We start from the raw sequence: 24,962 nt of genomic DNA on the forward strand, positions 1-24,962 counted from the left end.
AGGTTTCATAGTTTCTGAGATCAGTAATTAATCAGTGAGCGGTATTTCGCTTTTATATATATGTATATATGTATGTATATTATAAAAAGTCAAGAAAAAAGACCACAGTGGCGTGCATTTGGAGAGGTCTATGTCCAGCAGTGGACGAATATGGGCTGATGATGTGTGTGTGATGTGTGATTATGTTATTTTATATGTTTTTAGTTAACATCACTTTTTATGTCCACTATTAATTGTTAAGTACTAAAAAGTTGACAAAAATACAATTAATATATTCATGTATTAAGTACTTGTGGTAATTTTAGCTCTATTTTGTATAATAAAGAATATTTTTTAACAGAACACCATCATCAAATACCACATCATACCACAGTAATCAATAATGTAGCGTCAAGCGCTTTTCAGCCCAATTGTATCCAACTTTCAGTGTAGCCTTAAAAGGACTGAATGAACTTTCTCATACTTAATACCTGTCTTCGTACTGAATTCAAAGTAACTTAATTCCGATATTATTAGTGACCTTTATATAACATCGTTTCGTATTTCGGATCATTTATCATAATTATAACGGCAGAGGTTGTAAAATTATTGTGCCTTCATTGTGGGTTTTTACAAAAAAATATATTAATTCCCCAATTGTATCCATAAAAATGCAGTAAGGGAGTAAAATACGCTTAAAGAAAATAGCGGAAGGTACGAAGTTGCAACGGGATGCGGAAGAATGGATAAAGCGTTGATTTCTTTCAACTCGATTCGGGTCCGGGATCCGGGTTTGAACGCGTAATCATCGGTTAAGATGCTCGCGTTCTAACCACGGGGCCATCTCGGCTCTCTTCGATTTTAGTTAGTAAATTGTAAATAAGAAAATTCATTTGATGACCAGCCAGTAATGGAGTACACATGGTGTACTATATACAAGATATAAAAGGACTATCCCTGACACACAGGCGCCAAAATACTCCAATTTTAATACCCGTGAAATGTTACATAGTGAAATGGTCGATTCATGCTTTGAATAACGTGATCATTGCAAGTTGAATTCCACCAATGCGAGAAGCCCTGGACGAATACAGCGTACATAGACGGCATCATATTTGGTATTCGAAACCAAAATAATTCTATCGCTTACAACGATAACATTGGTGTATTGTTTTTTTTCAAATGAAGAATAAAAAAAAACGGTTGGTCGTTTAATTCAATTTCGAAATTTAAAAATAAAGGAACTCATGAACAGTAAAAACAACTTGATATCGTTTTCCGTTTTGTTCGATATGACTAGCCTTTACTATTGCTGTTACGTGATCCCAAGCAATGACAGCACAATTAGGTTCAACGTCAAGTTGAATCGAAGGTAAATATGCGTGAAGAACAAAAGTTCATAATAGTTTATTTGAACCATTTACTTTTGAACCGTAAGATTCGTTATACCTCTGTGAAGTATCGTGTGGAGTTTTTATATGTCGTGAAGTCACTAGAGCGAATAAGGAAATTCAAGTTAATTTTACTTCTCCGTTGTAGCTGTAGAGTATATGTAGAGCTATGCTTTTACACACACACACACACAAACAGACACACACCCTTAGTGGAAGATTATCTAGAAACGCTTAAATACGTATCTACTCATTTTTTATCAGTATCCCAAAAATTAAGTTTCATGTTTCTATCTTAAAAAATGACGGACTTCTATACAAACTTACAACCCTTATTTCACCCCCGTTGGTTACAATATGCAGAAACACTTAAATAAGTATCTACTCCTTTTTAATCAGTATCCTAAAAAATAAAGTAAAAAAATTTAACTTAAAAAATTACGGACTTCCATACATACGTCCAACCCCAATTTCACCCCTTTAGGGGTAGAATTTCCAAAATTCGCTCCTTAGTGGGTGTCATGATATGTTAGTTTTTAAGTGTACAGCCTAAAATATAAGTTTTATTTGATCTAGTTCTAAAAATTACAATACTTTCAACAACTTACAACCTTTCATCCCCCTTTTCAACCCTTTACAGCATTTTTTTCTAAATAAAAAGTAGCCTATGTCCTTTCTCAGGCCCTAGACTATTTGTGTACCAAATTTCATTTAAATCGGTCCAGTAGTTTTGGCGTCAAAGCGAGACAGACAGACAGACAGACAGACAGAGTTACTTTCGCATTTATAATATTAGTATGGATTTGCAAACAGATTTTCTGAGGTGTGTTTTCTGAATCATTTTAATGAAAGGCAGAGACACGATTTTATTCAACTTTAACCTGCAAACCTAATTACGAACTAATAAGAAACCAACTAAAAATAAATGAATCCTAAAAGTAACTATTCAGTTGAAACTAACCTACCTAATAAAGTGCGAGTCGGACTCGTGGACCGAGGGTTCCAATACATAGTTAAGATGCACGCGTACTAAGCACTGGGCCATCTCGGCTTAATAAATAAATCTTAGATCAGAGTAGTGGATTATGTTCTCAATCTGAAAGACGAGAAAGTCTTATCGGAGTGTGGTGGACAGTTACAGGCTGTTACTGTATTGAAAGACATTTTTTTTTTTAAATAAAATTATTGCCAATAACTAAATAAAACATTTTCTCTTAATTTTAATTTTCGTGAAGTAACCCCACATAAGTACTTCTTAAAAAGTTTTTCGATTACAACGTTTACGAAACCACTTATCCATTTAATTTAACTTTGGCTATGGAACTTTTTAATATTTTGCTTTAATAAAGGAAAGTATATTTGTTATATATTGCAGGTCAACAAAAATGACGAACTATGTTTTTTTTTATTGTACGCATGGCGCAATGGCGCACTTGATGGTAAGTACCGTCACCACCGCCCATAGACCTTGGCGCTATGAGATGTATACCCAATGCGCCACCAACCTTGGGATCTAAGATGCTATATCCCTTGTGCCTGTAGATACACTCAAACTCAAACTCAAATTAATTTATTTAATATAGAAGCATTACACTTACTTATTGATAGTCAAATTAAACACTACCACCGATTCGGAAAAGGAAACACCCTGTCCTGAGAAGAACCGGCGAAAGAAACTCAGCGGGTCTTTTTTTTTTTGTCAATCTAATTAATTACATATATTGAATATGAATAGAAATAACCAGGAGGCGATCGATTCATTCCCAAGGTGTGCTATCAATCATAAACTCACTAATTGTATACTGGTTGCACCAAGCAACAAAACGAAGTATTGCTGTTTGGTGGTAGAATATATGATGAGTGGGTGCCTTTTACCTATAGGGCTTATACAAATCCCTACCTATAGGCGGTGATGAGCGCTTACCATCAGGTGGACCAATTAAAAAAAATTGTATTTAACTGACATAACTTGGTATTTCAAATGTAGAATTAGAGTAACTGCTGAAATTCTAGAATCTATATTCCGATCCGGTGGTAGCATTTCAATACGATTCTGTAAAATGACGATTCAAATGACCTTCTAAAAGCTTACTTGAAGAAAGTATATTATAAGTATATTATAAGTTATATTGATTGATTGGAATTCATTACAAAATGTTATTGTTTATAATTATGTATATCAACACATACGTATTAAAACAAACAAACTTTAGTTATTGTTACATCAAAACTTCCTGTTTTTTATTTTTTTAGTTCTTTCATATTAAAATCTTGCACAGTAATATCACGAAAAAAAAAACAATGTCAACGCTAAATTTCCATGTGAGTTTTTTAAAACCCACGTTAAATCATTGTTCGCTGTATTAACGAACGAGAACTGGGTCAAGTTCAAAGTTACAATGAAGGCTAACTGCTCAACCTTGCTAAAAGAGCTCTTGTCAGCACACTTATGCAAATCAGCAGCTTAATCGCTTTAAAAAGATTTTTTAATTCATAATAAAGTAGACGGACGAGCAATTGAGCCGCTTAATGGCACGGAAATAGGCACAGTGACAAATATTCATTCATTATAGTTGAGTCTCTCGTCGCCGTAACTGAAACTGGCTTAAAACCTTAAAAACTCGCAATATAAGTTCGTGATGTTTTCCGTTTGATCGCCTGATAAGTGAGCGTTATTTAATTTGACAAGATTGCACAAAGATACAAATAGTAATGTACTTAGATCAATAACACCTATATCATAATATATGGAACTATAGAAAAATATAATTGAAATACATTAGAGATAAAATGAAGCTGCAACAGGTATAGCTGAAGTTGGTCAAGGGGTTTGAAGACGTAAATATTAACCGAAATGATTTGCGAGTTCAAATTCGACTTGAGTATTTTGAAAGTGAATGTGTTTAATGTGTGTTTATAATTTAACACCAATTCTTATTATTGTTGTGTTCCGGTTTGACGGGTTAGTGAGCCAGTATAAATTCAAACACAGGTTAGTGATGTAATGATTATTTCTCACGGCGCCAATGTCAATGGGTGGTAGTTACCACTTTGCAAATTCACGGACCCTTTTTTTAATTTAAATAATTAATAAATATTTATTTTATAAAGAAAAATATAGGAAAGTTGTCAAAATAATTTCTGGCACATTTATATAGACGAATAGTTTCTGTCAGCTCAACTTACTTTCAATAAGACTATTATCGATTTGCCTCTCTATATCGCACTTCTGAGTATGTGTTCTCTACGGTAAACATTCTTTTATATCTTAATCCAATATTATATTTAAACCGGGAGAATAGATAATGACAAAAGTTAAATATTTATTAGTTTTGGGGTTAGCAACTGACCCTTCAAGTTATCCTCGCCCTCTTCCTGCAAAAGTTTTACACTTAATGGGAGGCCCAAATGAGAATATTAGTAATTATTTAAAAAATCAGGCATCGATACTGAACTTAAAAAAAAATACAAGAAAAAATTAAATATAATTCATTGAAATCGTTGTGTAATTTATCTATATCACAAACAACAGATAACAAATTGTTAGTCTACATAAGTAGACTTTAACATCCTTACAATTGTAATTGTCGTATAGATTTGAAACTTACACTTGAATGGATCGCTCGAGTTGCTTGGTCAATATCAAACTAGAGAATATCTGCGTGTTTTATTCAATAGAATTGCGTTAAACCAACCGCTTAAGATACAAATAACATATTGATTATCAAAATGATCGAGTAGTAATTAAGAACTGTGCACGTGTAAGCGGTTAAGCGAAGTGCAATGAACCGTGAATAGGAAATGTGTGAAGTTACAACAATTATCGTGTATACATACGCAAAGTTCGGTCCATTGCGTACATTAATGACTACATTTTAGGCAATAAATAATAATAGTTAGTCGCCATCGACACGATCGGGCCGAGGACGGCCGTCGCAGTTTTTTTAGTAGGTAGGAACCCCACTTAAGAGACTGTGGTCCTACATTTGGATCCTGCACGTGTTAGACAGAATTATATACTGCTATCATTTAAATAAATAAATTAATTAATCCATTAGAACTAAGAATTATTCTTAATCGACTATTAAATTTTAAAATTGGTCTTGCAGACAATAGTTTATCCTGACTAGACATATTAAAAGCGAGTGGCCATTAAATATTCAATTAAGTTACTGAAGCACTATTATTATATCTATTTATTTTATTTATTTATTTTATTATATATATTTTACAATAGTGACAGACACGTGAACCAAATTATTAAACTTAATATATACTAATTGTTCAGTATTATTTTAATCCATTAATGTAACAAAATATCTTTTATTTTATGATGTTCTGATCGATTTAGGTCAACGTCGACAATTCTGGACGTCTGAATAATGTTACCGATTAGATATCCTATTGGGAGGTACACGGCTAGTAGCATACTATGAAAAATATAAAAATCCATATTTGTTATAAGGTCCACCGTGAATATTTGTTCGAAAAGTCCTATCGAAATATTGATATAAAAATACACACTTAATTTATGTACATAAATCATCCGTGAGCATAAATGTATTTGGTTGAACATGGCACGTATTTGACATTTCATAATACTTTTATTTAAGCCAATAAAGCTCGGTAACGCTTGATAACAATATCACATTTACCAATCTCGAAGCGAGCGACATCAAGGTCAAAGGCGTTTCGCGTATAACAATACTCTATGTTCGTACATAGGGGTATAATTTTGTTATATGAGACTAACGGGCGTCGCGGCGCGGCTGATATCATAAATTCAGGTATCTGGTGATAATATCCTATTGGCACAGAGATCTCATGCCGATTGTAAGCACTCATCTGGTGAAATGTATTTATGATACAAATCACGCACGACCTTTGTCGTAAAATATATGGACAATATATTGGCCATGTCGGATTATGAGAACACACCTGTACTTGCGCACACTATGGGTAACATAATACATCCCGCATAGGCCAGTCTCTCTTAAGAATGGCTTTTGGAAGACATAATCATCAAGTTTAACTCTAATATCGACTGTGTATATGCTGACATGTCTTTGACCGATTTCTGCTACATCAGCCTACAGAGTGTAGCTACAAGGAGGGAGTACCCATCTACGCGGGAAATAATGTAGCCTACGCGACTTACGTACTCGGCATTCACATAATCCGAAGAGATATGAGTGAATCCCCTCAGTTCAACCACAAGATAATCGATTACGTGCTTTCGAAAACACGGGAATATACAATTGCCAACACTAACTTTGAGCTATTGCATTTCTAAAAAAATCAAGTAACTTTTATTGCTTAATCATGGAATAAAACCGAGACACACAAGAAAATTCAGCGTTCAATGACTTTCCTATCAAAATTGTTGATAAAAATTTGTACTAATATTTAATTTTTATATTAGATTAGTTACTTAAGATATTTTTTTACTTATTTAAAATTATTATCAAGATAAGATTGATAGTCGTAAACTTTATAAAATATTTTTTTTGAAATATCATACCTCAGATATACAGTTACAAAAACGATAATAAAAAACTTTTTCGAGATATATTTTTTAGATTATTTATTATAAGGGATCCAAGGTCAAACAAAGTCTGTAGACTTACAACGATATCAAAAGTATTATAACTTTCTAAATTACGATGAAAGAATGAAAACATCGAACATCAAACATCACAACAATCATTTATAAAATAAATTTATTGATAGTAAGCGAGATGCTTGCTGTAGTCAGTGCCAATATTTAATTCCCGTGATATCATGAATATGATTAAACATGACGCTGAACGTCATATAATTAATTTAATTTCTGTGAGCAATATCGTTACGATAGCTAAAATCGTAAAGTTATTTACCAATATTTTGATTTTTTTATGCTCTTTGATATGTTAAAATAATCATCATATTGAAATTGTTTATCCATACTAATATTATAGATGCGAAAGTAACTCTGTCTGTCTGTCTATCTGTCTGTTTCGCTTTCACACCAAATCCACTGGACCGATTTAAATGAAATTTGGTACACAAATAGTTTAGAGCCTGAGAAAGGACATAGACTACTTTTTAATTGAAAAAAAAGTGCTGTAAAGGGTTGAAAAGGGTGATGAAAGGTTGTAAGTTGTTGAAAGTATTGTCATGTTTCGAATTTTTAGAACTAGAAGCATAAAACTTATATTTTAGGCTGTACACTTATAAACTAACATATCATGACTCCCAATCAGGAGGGAATTTTGGATATTCTACCCCTAAATGGGTGAAATAGAGGTTGAACGTTTGTATGGAAGTCCGTAATTTTTTAAGGTAAAAACATGAAACTTTATTTTTGGGATACTAATTAAAAGTGAGTAGATACTTATTTAAGTGTTTCTAGTTAATCTACCATTAAGGGGGTGAAATAAGGGTTGAATGTTTTTATGGGAGTCAGTCATTTTTTTAAGTTACAAACATGAAACTTTATTTTTGGGATACTGATTAAAAAGGAGTAGATACTTATTTAAATGTTTCTGCATATTCTACCCCTACGGGGGTGATATAAGGATTGAAAGTTTGTATAGAAGTCCTTCATTTTTAAGATAGAAACATGAAACTTTATTTTTGGGATACTGACCAAAAATGAGTAGATACATATTTAAGCGTTCCTAGATAATCTACCATTAAGGGGGTGAAATAAGGGTTGAAAGATTTTTATGGGAGATAGTCATTTTTTAAGTAACAAACATCAAAACTATTTTTGGGATACTGATTAAAAATGAGTAAATAGGTATTTAAGTGTTTTTTGATAATCTACCTCTAAGGGGTTTAATAGGGATAGGACATTTTTTATATAGGTTAGTCTGGAAATCCGTCATTTTTGAAGTTAGAAGCTCGAAATTTTATTTTTGGGCTACCGATTAAAAATGAGTTGATTCGCATTTAAGCAATTCTGGATATTCTACCCTAAGGGCTGAAATACACACCAATGTGGTATACAAAGAGGTATTACATTAACGTAACATTTAAGTTAAATTGTAAATATATTCATATTCTACGCGGGCAAAGCCGCGGGTAACAGCTAGTAACATTATATATAGTCGGGATGTAAATTGTCATTTAAATAAAAGGTAGTAAAGTGACGGGCGGTAAATCGGTTACCAGCTGGGGTAAGGCATTCATATTTTTTTTTTTTGAGAAGAAGGCTTAGAGTTTACTCCACCGCAATGGTCTAATGCGGATTGGAGAAATAACTTCCACCATTAATGGACATCTGCAACATCTGAAAATGAAAACTGGTTACTTAGAGTTGTTGTGCGAGGCAGAAGATATCTTAAAAATCGCGCTGTTGTCGATTTTTGAATATCGAGTCGGGTCGGATTTAACTTGATATTCTGGCGTAAAGTCTGAAAGGCAAATTTAGCAGCAGGGAATAAAAATGCGTTCGAAGATGCAGGGTGATCTAACATCTATACGCAAAGCCAAAGGATCAGACATGTCGGAAAGAGCTTATTGAATCTAGCGACATGTGTGCGAAGCCTAATAAAATAGGAGATTGCGTGTCAGGTAATTCTTTAATTAACTTTCTAAAATTCTTCGTAGATGTTGTTATAAGATCTACAATCAATATTACTCTGATTTATCAATGTAATATTCAAATACGCATCCCTAAGATGCTTGAGATTTCATTGCTTTTCAAAATTTCTTTAACAATAAGATCAAGAATCATCATAACACTAATGGATCTGAAATTTTAAATATCTTTGCAAATGGTTTTGCAAACGAATTTCTTTTACGCAGCTCACCGTAGAGTGAGCTGGCAGAAATTGTAACGTAAGGGAAAACGAATTGCCTCTTCGGGGTAACCTGCCCCTCTCTTTTTCTATCTATTTTTTGTTATTAGCATTTAATTATTCTGAAACGATGTTATTTATTTCATGGTGTATTTTATTTAATACGTAACATAGAACGCAACCTCGGGTGTCCCACGATACCTCGGGTTATTTTTTTCTCAGAATCTATAGTCCAGCCCATTCTCCCTACAGCAACTCCCCCCCTTGAATACATCATTACGGAATGTGAAAGAGGAATAAATAAAGAGGAGTAGCGGGTACAAATCCGTAGTAGACACAAAGCCCTGTCCCCAGTTAAATATTAACACTGATATTATTTAGTAAATTTCAATATCAAAATGTTTATATTAACGAGTAAACGATTGAACTTAACTATTAGCGATAATTAATGTGTAAGCAAAATTTTTATGACCGACGTTAATTTTGTTCCATAACGATTATGTGGAAATAAATATATATTTATTAATAAAATTTGAATGACTGAATTTTTATGCAATATAAGTCGAATTTAGTAGTAATTAAGTAGTAATTCGATAAAATTTGTTTTACCATCAACAATCCACCACCACCACTGCCAATCTGGTTGTAACATAACGTCTAGGTCACTCAATCAATCCAAATAAAATACGACATTATTGCAGTATAGCAAAAGTATAAGTATATAAAAGTATATTATCAATTGACATATGACTATTTAATTTAATCTCGCTCATATTGATCGTGTACGCTCTATCAGATTCCATGTTGGTCCAGTTGCATCATAGAAAACTGTAGATCCTTACGAACTAAGTTTAAATCTTGGGTTCGGAAAGTTTGTAGTTTAACTTCTGTGTAATAAAAACACGTTATGCCATCCATCGAATTCGAGAGTTAGACATTAGATTATTCTAGTGTGTTTGAAAATATACTATCCTACATTGTGTTGTAACAACATCTTAGCTCTATAATAACTCCTTTACGTTCGCTAGTATTTAAGAGAGACCTTGCGAAACTTCAGTCAAGAGAAAATTATTGTTATTATTAGTTACCGCCCACACAGTACTCACCCGACATCAATATTATCTATATTCCAGTTTGAAGTGTGAGTAAGTGAGTGTTATTACACTTATGTCAAGTGACATAATATCTTACAGGATATATTAATGGCGTATTGATCGCTTAAGTATATTTAATATTTATTACAATGCTTGAAAGCATGTTTGTGGGGGTGATGAACTACCAAGGTGGGATCAGGAATTTATTGTTCTTATTCTTTAATGGTCTTCAATGTTATTGAACTACATACGGATATGAAATTTGCTTTATGAAACAATTTTCAAGCAAATTAAAATACTGACTACCACTTCTCAATGTAAATCGATATCCCCGAATGAAACGTTTGTTTCTTAAAGGATACTATAAAAGTTAGAACTTCTTAGAAGATAACACACATTGGGAAGAAAATGAACTCCTTCAGGATGTTATGTGTAAAATTTCTACTTTAAATAAAAAAAAATGACATTGGACCTAATTTGGTAATGACGGCGATTCTCAACGAAGAATATTTAACCGTGCAGGAAATTTTAACGATACAGGAGCACTCTCTATTCCATCGATCTCATAATCCACCGGTACCACCACCACGACCGGAGTGAGTTGCTTGGATGTTATTTGGTGGTTGAACATATGATGAGTAGGTGATATCTATCTAGACGGGCTTACAGAAAGCAAGAGATAGACAATAGACTAACGATGCCTTGAAGATAGGTACTCTTCCGAGTGCTTAAAGTCTGAGGGGAACAATTGACGCAATAGTGGAATATAGGCATCGATCCTGAGATTATTGGCGGTGAGAGTGAATTTTGGACCGAGAATAGGTAGGGAACTTGGAGGAGAAGATAGAGATTCTCCTGTTTGAAAAGCGACCTGGATACAAAGATACATCAAGAATTGGAGCAAACGGTAAAATTTATATTTTTTCAAAAAATACGAACCGAAAGGGGAGGCAAAGGATTTTCGAAGTTCTATTTCCAATGAGAGATGTGTGTAAACGTAACGTATATTTATACGTATACGTTTAGTTATACGTAATTTCCACACTTTATTTTAAAATTCGTATTCGAAAACACATGTAAAGAAATCGAAAATTTAAATATGATATTTTTTTTTTATATAAAAAATGTAATTTTAAATTAATTGCTTTGTAGAATAAAATCGCTTTCTGATAAAATTTTAATTCCGCTACATTGTCTCATCTTTTTATGCAAATCTAATAAGTCGCTGCAAAGCGTTTAATGGTAGTCTATGTAAAAAAATCTGCTACGGCGATCTTGTTTTTAGAACTAGAAAGATCACTATAATAGCTTTTACAATCAAGACAAGACCCATATTATATTTGGTTCTTTGTTCTGAAAAGTCGACATGAAAACGAGGTTTAATTTTCAGATAAGACTCGTGATAATCGCTGTAGTAAATGTGACTATATCGATGGTAACAAAAGGGTATTTACAAAATGTATATACAAAAAAGTTTCTGGTACTTTTTATACGTAATTATTTTGGTTCAGTCTCAATAGTCTAGAGATTAGCTTATAAATAGATTTCGAGGTTCAAATTAAGACCCCGAGTTGGGTCATAAAAAATCATAATTTCTCAGTAACAGCCCGTAGTCAGGAAATTTTCAGAGTATAAACTTCTTTATGTGGGAAAGTATGGACAGCCGTTGGTCCTGCAATTGAACTCTTTCTAGTTGTGTTGACTTAGGGAATAGAGAGTCCACCACATTATGCACTAAAATATGCTCCGCGCGGGTGGCTATTCTCTCTCGAGAATGGCACAAAGTCAAAAACTTTTGGTACAATTATATAATCATTAAATTGCCTAGCTATCCCACCCAAATCTGTACACACATTCTGGGAAGCGAAGCGATGTTAAAATTACACTCCAAGCTAATTCATAGCGGAAATTACAATACAATAAATTACATTTTAAATTTTACAGAAGGAGGGTTTGCGCTAGCCCATCTAGTTGGGTACAACTATTTAATACGTTCGTCACCAAATATTTTGTATTGCTGTATTCCGGTTTGAAGGGTAACTTGTAATTACAGGTACCAAGTTATGTAACATCTAACATCTTGTAAATATTAGGTATAACTTTTTAATAATTATTGTCAATTTAATGCTTTGATGTATAAAATAATATCCTGTATGATGAAAAAATTCAAATAAATCAAATCCATTATGAAAGTTGTTTAAAAATATCACTAGTTACCGTTATGGTTCCTAAAAAACAAATTGAGTGCATAAAGTTAACTGCTCAGTTGAATTTGTTAGAAAATTTGCAGTAACAATGTATGTTCAGTCAGGCGAGAAGTTTTGATGTGGCTATATAATATTCATTCACATAAAGTTGTTAATTTTATGAAATCCAAGCAATTTTGGTCTTTTTGGAATAACTTTTAAATGTTAAAATGCTGTGCTTATGATCCGAAACATGTGATGTTGCTGCTGGCCGTTAGCGGCGGCCGTTCCTAATTAATTCCGGGGAAAGTTAAAAACATGCTCAAAACTGAAACGTGTGAAAACTTCGACGTACGCGAAACAATATAAATATCTGTCGAAATATTGAATTCCACTTTTAGATTTATGAAAATAATTGTTTTTCCATTGTTTTTGTTACAAATTATAAAATATATATAAAAATAAAATATAAATAATAGTAATAAAGATTTTATCCAACAAGCTCGAGAACAGTAGGAAAGAAAAGAATTGTCAATTATATCGAAAAATATGATCTAATTTCTTCACAACAATTTGGTTTTAAGAAAAACAAAAGTACAAAAGATGCCGTCCATGAAGTTACCAATTACAGTCGAATATGTTTATTTACGAATGCAAAGATCTTTCTGGACCTTGCCAAAGCATTTGACACCGTTTATATTTCCATGATCGTACTGAAGCTTAAAAAGACTAGTGTCAGATCTACTCAAAATAATTTATTTTACAGATATCTATGTATATACTAATCGATCTCAAATTACTACGTCGTTCCACAGGGTAGTATTTTGGATCCAACATTATTTTTTATTTTTGTAAATAACCTTTATGGAATCGGTATTTTATTATCAATGGACAAATTGTCGCATTTCCGAAATAAAGGATGGTTAATATTTATAACAGCGCCAATGTCTATGGGCGTTGGTGACCACTTAACATCAGGTGGCCCATTTGCCGGTCCACCTACATTTTTCATAAAAAAAATGCTCAAGATTCAATCTTGTTCCAATTAAAACAATTCAAGCTAGGAATGAGAAATGTAAAGATCGTATTGATTCACTAACAAGTAAGGTGCACAAATTAATGTACTACTATTTTATAGTACTCTATACCAGCAAAGTGGGATTCCTTAAACTGCTATTGTCGAACAAAGCAAAAATAACATTTTAAGTTTACATATTTCGAAATTTTGTATTTGCTCAACGATTTGGTTATTATTTTTGTCTATACTTGTATAATTAGCTATATTTACACTTGTTTGTCTATAATTTGCCTCAAGCTCAGTTTAAAAAAAGTTTCTACGTTCCTGCTAAACAAGACGTACGAAGAAACAGCTTAATCTCAACTGACAGATACACGCACCCACATTTAAATACAAAAACTACACATACTAAAATGCCTCTATTTTATTTACTAAAAATATATTTTGATGTTGACCTTGACGATATTTCTGATGTATTTCGATTAGTTCTTCTTTCGGAGAGAGAACTAATTATCCTTATTACAGGTCATTAAGTTAACCTAAAACCTAGTGACCTAACGAAATATATATCAGGTACTAGATCTGATTTATATTTCGTTTGATCACTTTGATATTATATATTGAAACCTTTACTGTCCTAAATCAACTATTAAATTATTCATAAAAAAAATGGAATAAATATATTATACATACTACATGAATTTAAATAAAATTGCTGATGAACAGGACGTGAACTCAGATAGTAGCTGACTTTCAGTCTGTACCTAAGCAAATGCTGCCAACACAACGTATCATTTGCATACTTAAAACTAAATACATGCTTATGCTTAAGAAATAAATGAAAAGTAAAATAGATTCATCAAAAAATAAAATTCTATCGCCAGCATAAGAACAGAAAATTACATCAAAATGTGTATATAACAAAAGACAGATCGTTTTCCAGACATATTTAGAAAGAGGTAGTGATGAGCAGAGGCCATCCATTGAGGAGGAGGCTTGGAGAATTTCATCCAGGCCAAAATAGTTTTCCTCAGCTTTCCTTCGCCACCGAACACTAGATGAATGATAATTATATGTAAAACACATTAGCACTTCATGGTGGCTTTAATTAGTCAGGCTGACTCGCAAATTAGTCGTTAGATGGTAAGTGGCCACTACCGCTCAGACATTGGCAACAAATCCTTACTGTCCCTTATATTGCCAATGTGTCACGGTGCTCCGCCAATTTTGGAAACTAAGATGTCCCTTGCGGCTGCAGTTTACACTAATACTTTGTTTAACCAGCGAAAATTTTTCGTCACAGTTCCTCTGATGGCCCAGTAGATAGAACGCGTGTTTTTTATGTGCAATTTGAGCTTATGCATAAACATAATTATTTATATAAAAATAAGCGTAACTGTGTAATTTCGTATTCTATGTATTTACTAGAAATTCACCATACTGAGTTAAAACTGTACACTCGATGGGATTTCTCGATATATTGTGATGCATATCATATATTACATTATCCTGCCGTTACTTTGTTCGTTTTAATTTGAACTTTTGGAGTGATTTACAATGAAATTAGAAGAACGAATCCAGTAGATAGATATCCTAAAGACTAAGCCGCCGCAATCACGTCACCAGCAACGAATCAGACGCCCACGTGATGGAGTTACGTGGTAGTTGGTACAGTCTCCATATCAAGGTGACGGTGTGATACCTAAATATATTTGCGTGTACCCCTAGTGAGGGCTTAATTATATTTACAGCGAATCAAAAAAAATTTGTAGTGACTATACATTTTTTTTTTCCATAATAATATGGCCTTGATCATTACATCCCATTTTTACTAAAGTAAACAACAATTTTGCTCTCGACGTTTTGAGATAAGCTTTAAACTAAACGACAGGTAACAAATGAAAAGCGAAAGACCGAGTGCTTAACATTTTTTTGCCAACTATATAATTTTTTTTTATTTTAAAAATCGTGACTCCGATTTGACAGGACATAGGTAGGTATAAATAAATATGTTAAATTAATTAATTATTATAAAAAGGCTTAACGCATTATACGCTTCCAAAAAGGTTTAACAGAAGTATAAAATAGTGAACTGAGTTAACCTACGAAGGCTTGAAAAGTTTTAAATTCTTCGAGGGCTTGGCAATTTCTTGAGACAGTTTCGTGGTAAATACCTAGTGGTAATTTTGCTCGATTCGTGTACAAATATAAGAAAAAAGAAGACATTTTTCCTATTCCAAGCGCGATATTAGTCGTGTACTTTAGGATTTTCTAAATTCTTTAATTTTCAATGTTTTATAAAGCCATTAAAAACAAGTGAGCAATTTATTTACACGAACTGGTAAACGAGAATCTATTTTCATTCGAAAAATTCCGGAAAATAAAGAATTATCTCGGCTCTCTTTTAAATTTAAAGCCATAGTTCGACGGTGAATTAGTACCGAAGTTTTACTGAAGTCCCGAGGGATATGAAATTACTGAACATTTAAGTAGACGGAAAATAGTAAATTGTAGTTCAAATAAGTATCGGGATATTTAAATTTTAGAGACTGCGAGATATAATATTTAATTATTTTTTTACAAACGTAGGCTGTCAAATACCTTAGGACTACCTTATAGTAAGTACCACTTATTATCTATGGTCAATGCGTTACAAACTGTGGGAACTAAAATGATTACGTCCCTCGTTACCTTACTTTGACTGACTCACCCTTGAAACTGTTTTATTTTTAATGAAAAATAAATCATTTTAGTTTGTATTTTATTTTATTTTTAAATTTAATATGTGTATATTTCAACATTGGATTCATTTTATCGTTACAATGTACAGAAACAATTGGTAGTTAATTGGATTAAAGTCCACAACAAGAGTTCGCCAATATGTCAACTACATGAGTCTCACAGGATTTGTGCATAAATGTATTAAAATCGCATTCTGTAAATCTAGTTAAGAGTGGAAATCTCGAGTTTATTTGTCGTAATATTTAATAAATAAAAAAAAAAAATTCCATAAAAAAAAATCAGACAATATATTGATAGGGAATTAAATTTCAATTGTATATTTTATTAGTGAGCCGACCCGGCCTCACACGAGTGCAATTTGTTAATAAAATAAAAAGTTCGTCTCACCAGAAAATATGGTAAAAAAGCAATATGAGTAGCAAGGTCAACATTATATTGGTAAAACCAGTTAACCGATCAACCCTTTCGCAGCGAAAGATTTGATTCGTTTGGAAAATTTGGAACACTTTTGAATAATTCCATCGCTAATTCGCCAACCGTAAGAAATAAGCTGTTATTTCCCTGGTACCTAGTTACAGTGGCTCACTCACCCGTCAAACTGGAACTCAGCAATATTTAGTATTGTTGTTTGCCGATAGAATACGTGACGAGAGCGTGTTACCTATCAGCCGGGCTTGCACAAAGCCCAACTTTGGCTGAGCAGATCAAAACTCCGTTCGGATGTCTTTTCAATATTGCTGTTCAGTCCTTTATTCAAAACATATGACATAGAATGTTATAAACAACTCACTTGTACATTTTTCACTTTAACGTATTTATGTTGATCCATACATTCAGTACTTCAAAATACAAAAGCACTTCAAAACTCGCGGCCATTAATAGGTTAATCCAGGTTTTCACTCACCAATTTCCCCCATTCATACCTCAGCTTGTTAGAATACAAAGTACCTTGAAGTGCAAGTTAGCAAAAGCATGAAACAATTGAATTTTGACGTGTCGACATCGCTTGAAATTCAGTGACCTGTTTAATGAACAGTCTAACTGTTACTGCGCTCTGAACTATATTATACGCCGGTATATTATACGAACATAGCTGTGTCAACTGAAGTCGTGAGAGGAAACGAAGCCAGTGCGACATTGATTGCATGATTTTGTTTATTCTAGAATCTATCAGTTATGATCGTGTAAATACCAGGGGATTATTCACATTACGTCCCCAAATATATACAAATATCAGAGTTCAAATTGGTACGTCAATCTTGGTAATAAAACAAAGTATAGTTACGAGCTATAATTGTTTAACTATTGAACAACTTGGGTCCTTATTTCACGGGAACTATTTGGATTAATTCATCACGTCAAATTGCTCTTTTTTATACATAAAGGGAAGACGGATAGGCATAAGGGACACCAGTGGATTAGTGGTCACCACCACCCATATAAATTGACGCTATAAGAAATATTAAGCATTAGTTAAGTCACAAGAATGCGCCATCAACTTTGGGAGCTAAGATATTATGTCCCTTCTGCTTGCAATTACACTGGCTCACTCACTCTTCAAACCGGTTCAAATATTACCGTTAGGCGGTAGAATACACGATGAGTGGGTTGTACCTACCCAGACGGACTCGCACAAAGTCCTAATACCAAGTAAATATTACCAAGAAGTAACTATAGTTTATGAACAACTTTTGAAAGACAAATGATAAATGGAAGATATTACTCCATATCATATGTACTAGTTTATATTCATAATATTATATATCATACAGTATGAGATTACTTAGTTTTGGCAATTAAACGATTATACTATAATCGCATTAAGCGTGGCAGCAAAGCGGTGATACACTTTTAGCGTACTATAATGCTCCAAGTCAGAACTAAATAGAAAGATTGATAAATTAAAAATCTCGGGCCTTCCCGTCACGCCTAGTGACATCTCGGACAAGGAGCAGAATTGGTACGGCCAAACGCGATATTTTGGTATTATATTCTCCTGAGACTCATCTATACTGCGTGCCAGTGGTTTGACCTTAAAGCACATGTTATATGTGCAAACGTATGTTAAAAGTGAATAGAAAAATTATAAGTATTATTATTATAAGATTGTCATGCATTTCTGTAAAGCGTTTCATTCCTGCAACACAAAGACACAGTCATATCAGCAAGAATAATTATTTTAAATCTTTACTTTAAAATTTCCAGTTAAGAAACGTGTGTTGAAACAAAATCATTAAATTAGGCGTTGTAAGATCCTTCGCAGTAATAACTTCCTTCGTAAAACGACCAAACGACGATCTCGACCAATAAACAGAGACTTTAGAAACCGATTAACTTCAGATCGATAACTTATTAAGTTGAGAAAGAAATGGACGAAATATTATATTTCTGTTGTAATGTAATTTTTAAAGCTGTGTAAGTTCAATTAAGTGAGTAGCTTTGTGATTTGGTTTCGAGAAAAAATACAATTTCGTTGTGGTTTTAATTCCTTTAGCACATTTTACGCTTGAAGCGAAATTATACCAAAACTCATAATTTCCCATGAATATCGAAATCATAACGATATATAATGTAATCTTTACAAAAGTAAAAAAAGGTTAGAAGTAACAGCCTCTACATGTTCGGCTGAGGCCCCCTCCCCCTTTGGGGAGAAGTGTTGGAGTTAATTCCACTACGCTGCTCCAACGCAAGTTGATGGACTTCATTGAAATTGTGCTAATGCAAGTTTCCTCACGATGTTTTCCTTCGGCGTCGATTCCGAGATGAACTATAAACACAAATTAAGCACATGGAAATTCAATGCTAACCTAACCTAACCACTCGCCATCCCGTCACTGGCGACCGACTGCAATATGTAATAATATATATATTTTTTTAAATAATAATCGAAGTTTAAATTTATTATTATTAGCTGCGTAAATATGTCTTAGTGTTTACAACTTTATGTAATCAGTCTTGTCTATGCACATGACGTCATAACTACATATCATACAATCTTTCAGTTTGACGAATTCGTAGCCTACTTGTCTCTTATATTGAATATTGTAATGTCATAAAATGCGCATTTTAATAATGCAAACTATCTACTTTTTTAGGTATGTGTGGTGCGTATACATTATTTAACTATTGTAATAATGAGAAATATATAAATAATAGTTATTTTCTTATTAATAAACTCTATATCTTATTTATTTTTTTTACTAAAAACCGATTTCGAAGTATCCCTGCTGTCATCTAAAATCATAGTCTTAACATATTACAAACATTTTTTACTGTTAATCTTTTATAGAAATGATTATTAAAATCATTGAAATGATCAAAAGCAAAACTTTACTCCTGTTCCTCAAATATTTTAATGAGTAAAATTAATAAATCTCACAGTGTGTAATTAAGTAAATTCAATTCTTTTGATCTCTGAACGCTGTACAAGTTTCAGCAATCCACTGTAAGCGTTGTATTCATTGGCTCATAAAAGATAACGGGCATTGAGTACGTTCAAAAGTCTCGTGTTGAAGGTAAAAAAATTTACTCCAAAAAGGAGATTTTAATTCCACAGTCTGACTGCAGCTTTCTATTATTTAACACAATTGTCTGTTTTATTTCATATAGTTTAATTCTAAATTATATTTTTAATACAATAAGCTTTTAATCCACTTGAAGCGGATGATTACGAGTTTTTGTTTTAAATATATCTACCGATTACTTTATCTCATTTACTTGGTTAAAACCTTGTGCAAGTTCGTCTCGTAAAGTGTCATCCGCTCATCTTATAATCTACCACCACGCAGTTATATTTAGTATTGTTGTATTCTGGTTTAAAGGGTTCATGAGCTAGTGTAACTACAGGCACAAGGGACGCGGCGCATTGCTTATGAAAGAATTAATGATTAAAATTGCATACAACAGCTACGTGCCTTAAAAAAATACCTATCTTTCCAATATTTGTCTCTAGATCAATAATCTGATTAGCTTATATAATAATAAATAATAATAATACATATTGAACAACATCACATATATTACTCTGACCCCAATGTAAGTAGCTAAAGCACTTGTGTTATGGAAAATCAGAAGTAACGACGGTACCACAAACACCCAGACCCAAGACAACATAGAAAACTAATGAACTTTTTCTACATCGACTCGGCCGGGAATCGAACCCGAGACCTCGGAGTGGCGTACCCATGAAAACCGGTGTACACACTACTCGACCACGGAGGTCGTATATGGTCACAGATTTCGAGGTTCTCTGTACAAACCTCAGGTTAGGCAATTAAAAAGTTATCGGACGTTTCCGTTTACAGTTTCCGTTTTTTTGGACGGTACAGAAACTAAAGCTGGTCCTGCCTCAGAATTGTCCACCTTCTCTTGAAGGTGGAAAATTCCTACAGTCAAATCTAGTTTATGAGTCAGAGTCACGTTGTATAATAGTATCGTACTATTGAATTGCAATAAGTATTATTATTATTGCTCGTATTAATAACTTATATTTTATTTTCTTGATCGATGACGTTTCATTTATATAACTTCATCGTATAAAAAATATATGGAAATATTGCAAAACTTTGTATCATTAAATAGGAAATTCAATATGTTTAATCATTACACTAATAGCGTACGAGTCTTCCGCAGTAATTCGTTAGCATATCTCATTAAGGCGAAACGATGCGGATGGTTCATTGACCTGGGTTTCATCAAAGTTTTACTGAAACATGTAATATGAATAACGTCTGCATGATGCTTCGACTTTTGTACTCGAACGAACCGTCATAATGTGAATATGTTATTTATAGTATTTCAATTGGCATGATGTATTAATTTTACGTGTTTTATTAAAATAAGCGAGTAAGTAGGCCGATATAATAGGAGTACTGCAAACAGTACAAATATCTCTTAATTTTTATGATTGACTAGCTGTGCCTGCGACTTCGTGGGCGTTTGAATTTAACAAAATGTTGTTGTTGTAACCTAATTTACTCTGTATTATATCAGTTTTCTGCCAGAAAAAGTCCCGTCAAAATTGGTCAAGCTGTTCCAGAAATTAGCCGGAACAAACAGACAGACAGATAGACAAATATTATTTGTATTTAGTAGAAAGCGATTATTTTAATATTACAAACAGACACTCCAGTTTTATTACACGTAAGTATAGATAGTATGACGGTGGTCCAATGGGCCACCTGATGGTGAGTAATCACTACCGTCTCTGGAAATGGAACTGTAAGATATATTAACTCACATCATCAATATGACACCTTTCAAACCGGAGCATAACAGTACTAAGTAAAGTTGTTCTTTCGACCCTGGTCTTATTTGGTCGTGTCTCCTCACTATTTTGCACCAATTTCTTCTGACTTGGGTGGTTAGTTCTCGCGTTCGGGCTTTCTTAAGGTCTTTTTCTATATTTAACCACCAGGTCGATCATGTGCGGCCTCTATCTAAGTTTTGGTCCTTTTATCTGCAATTGGTGTTTCAAAGGTAACTCGTTCGAATTCAATACGAATTTTGTCAAGTCGGGTCACACGTCCTGGCCATCAGAGCATCTACATTTCGTTAGTATGAACCTTTTTTTTCCGTCTATTTTGTTGTCCAACATTCGGATGCATACAGTAGAGCCGGACTGCTGTTTTATAGACTTTTCAATTTTTTTATGGGAATGCGTAGATCACACAATACTCATGTACGGTATCGCCATTTTATTAAGTTCACTGATCACTGATCCTATTGGTTACGTTAGCGTCAATATTGGCTTTGGTTGTTAACATGGAGCCTAAATAATAAGTCTACAGTTCACATATATTTTATAACGATGGAATTTGAACAAAACCTTGTATTTTGGGATTCTATGATCATCATCATATGTGGTTCTTTTTTTTATAGTATGTATTAAAGTGTCTGTAAATTATAATATTTGATATTTAAAGTTATATAATCGATGAGTAACACACACACATCCCTAAAATAAAATTGCGTCTTTTGAGAAATGCAAGGTAGTGGCCTAAAAAATGTAACACTTCAATGGACTTAAGTTAAATTTGACAATTTCCTGTATGCAATGACATTTTGCACACACGGACGATTAAATAAATTTATATTAAATATGGTGGACATCGCAAAGCGTCGCCTTATCATTCATATGATAACAGTATCGAAAGTGTTTGATTAGCGAAATTTAGATGAAATAATTGACATCACATTATTGTCCGCTTGTAATCGGACTGTTCTAAATGAACATACATACAATAGAGATAATAATTACTAAATTAATTATTCTCTAGCACATACTACTATAAAGTAAATATATATGTGGACTTAACAGTTTCGTTGTAGAAACTCCGAGAATAATTCCTTTAGGTCTCAAAACTCTTGATAGGCATGGCGGGACAACGAAATCGTATTATAGAAGTTGCTTAAATTATTAAATATAATATATAAAAGAAAATTTATTTAATTTCAATATAACATTAAAATTGGTAAATAAAAAAAAATAGTTAGTTTTGTTTTTAATACTTTTAACGTCTGCTTAGTTTTGAAATATAATTTGCTAACTGTATTACACGTTCTATAATCCTTATCTAAGTTCATCCTTTGGCGCTATCTCATCTTATAATTCCGGTGATTCTGTGCAACTGTTGGAAAATACTTCTTTACCTTTATAAGATTTTAAATTAACATGGTTATTTTTATTACTAACATTATCTAAAACGGGATATTTACCATGTTTTTTATTTTTATTTGGTGGAGCTCGATATTTCGACATTATCTACGAATGTCTTGTTCACGAGACTGACGTTTGCGGGTAGATGTTGGCGGCATTAGAAGTGTCCATATCGGACTACCTCCTTTCTCGTACGTTTGCTGCGTAAACACTGGTTACCACTACCACTGTCACTTTCACCCCTACTATTTGTTTTATTTACACTCGAAACTCGATCCCGTGTTTTACAAACGAAACTCACCGTATCGATTCGCGAATTTTTTATATTGTTATTCAAGGGTTTGCATAATTTTATCACTGGATTCCATACTTTTGACAGTTGAAACCCATCTTCCCTATTGAAATTACTATATTTAGTAATTTCAATGGCTTCTCGTACCAGTCGGGGTATGTAATGGCGTTCTGTCGCGAGTATCTGAGCATTATGAAACTCGATCCAATGGTTCGGCCCGGCTTCCAGAAGATGTTCCGCGATGGCTGATTTCTTGGTATCATTGTTTTTTACCGCCTTGATATGTTCGTTGATACGACAAGATACCGTACGTTTCGTCTGTCCAACATAGGATTTACCACAACTACAGTCGATTTTGTAAACTCCGGGTTTTTCCAGGGGAAAGCTATCTTTAGGTGAACGCAACATTTGCCCTATCTTCTTGAAAGGAGTGAAGATAGTCTTCACCGCATATTTGCCCAGGACTCTAGCTATCTTATCTGTCACTCCTTTAACATATGGCATAAATGCTGGTTGTCTTTCAACCCTGTACTGTCGCAGTAACTTATGATCCCGTGTAGCTGTGTTTCCCACTTTATATCCATTCCGCTGTAGGACCTTTTCAACGTGTGCTAGCTCAGATTGTAGGTGGTCTTCATCACAAAGGTCATATGCGCGATTGGTCAAAGATGCTACTACAGCGTTTAAGTGTCGAGGATGGTGGTGTGAGTTAGCATGAAGATATCGGTCGGTATGCGTTGTTTTCCTGTAGACAGTATGGCTCACAGAGCCGTCCATACGTACTCCAATTTCAACATCAAGGAATGCCATTTTTCTGTTCTTCTCCATTTCACAGGTGAATTTAATTTTTCTGTGGATGCTGTTCAAATGATTTAAGAAATTCGTTGCACTATCACTGTCCCCCTTTATGATGGCAAATACGTCATCTACATACCTCTTCCACAGTTTAATCGTAGTTACAGCCTTTGCCGTTGACATGGCTATCTCCTCGAAATGTTCCATCCAGATGTTGGCGACTAGAGGAGCGACTGGACTCCCCATTGCCACACCATCTATCTGCAGGTAGTACTCGCCTTGGTAAACAAAGTAACTGGTTTCTAGGCAATGGTGTAGCAATTTTATATATTCAGCCGGTATGTTATTTAACTGTAATTTCACCTTTATAATTTCGTAGATAATGTCGAAATATCGAGCTCCACCAAATAAAAATAAAAAACATGGTAAATATCCCGTTTTAGATAATGTTCTTTACCTTTATTTATTTTTTTAATAAATAACATAGATAAATAATTATAACAAGTTGGAGTTTTCCTCATACCTAATTTCAAATACGGTTTAGTAGTTTGGCCGTGAAAGAGCTACAGACATACATACAGTCCGACAGCCAGACAGATAGAGCTTACTAAATTTAAACTACTTTCGCATTTGTAATATTAATATAATATATAAAAAAATACAATAAAACTTAATAGCATAACACAGAACAGAAACAGCAACGAAAAAAAAAAAATGAAAATCTACGTTGAAATCTACGTTTCCCCGTGCCGACTCTAAGTCCGGTCTAACTTAATCACGGTATCGCACGAGTGGCGCGGCGCTAACTTTTTAGAGGAATCCTCGACGAGAATTTATTTCTTGCTTGAAGGGGATCTAAAGACATTATAAGATTAGTGCACCTGTTAATTAAACACAAGTAGCTGACAAATAGAAGAAAATTAACGACCATTGTGTTTTATTTCTTAAATATCAGCCAGTGCGTAAAGTAAAGATAAAATTTCTAAGAATATTAAAATATAATTTTATGTACCCCTTACATCG

General features: G+C 33.4%; 1 protein-coding gene across 1 annotated transcript in view; it reads right to left on the reverse strand.

The window, feature by feature from the left end:
- The window catches only part of LOC113394159 (uncharacterized), a 166,479-nt gene extending 142,294 nt beyond the window's left edge, over window positions 1-24,185 (reverse strand). Inside the window, exon 1 of the mRNA XM_064216012.1 lies at window positions 23,483-24,185. Coding sequence (XP_064072082.1) covers window positions 23,483-24,185 — 703 coding nt within the window. The remainder of the gene's footprint in view (window positions 1-23,482) is intronic.
- Between the last annotated feature and the right edge of the window lie 777 nt (window positions 24,186-24,962).

This window comes from Vanessa tameamea, chromosome 10 (genome assembly GCF_037043105.1).
Source record: "Vanessa tameamea isolate UH-Manoa-2023 chromosome 10, ilVanTame1 primary haplotype, whole genome shotgun sequence".
Lineage (NCBI taxonomy): Eukaryota > Metazoa > Arthropoda > Insecta > Lepidoptera > Nymphalidae > Vanessa > Vanessa tameamea.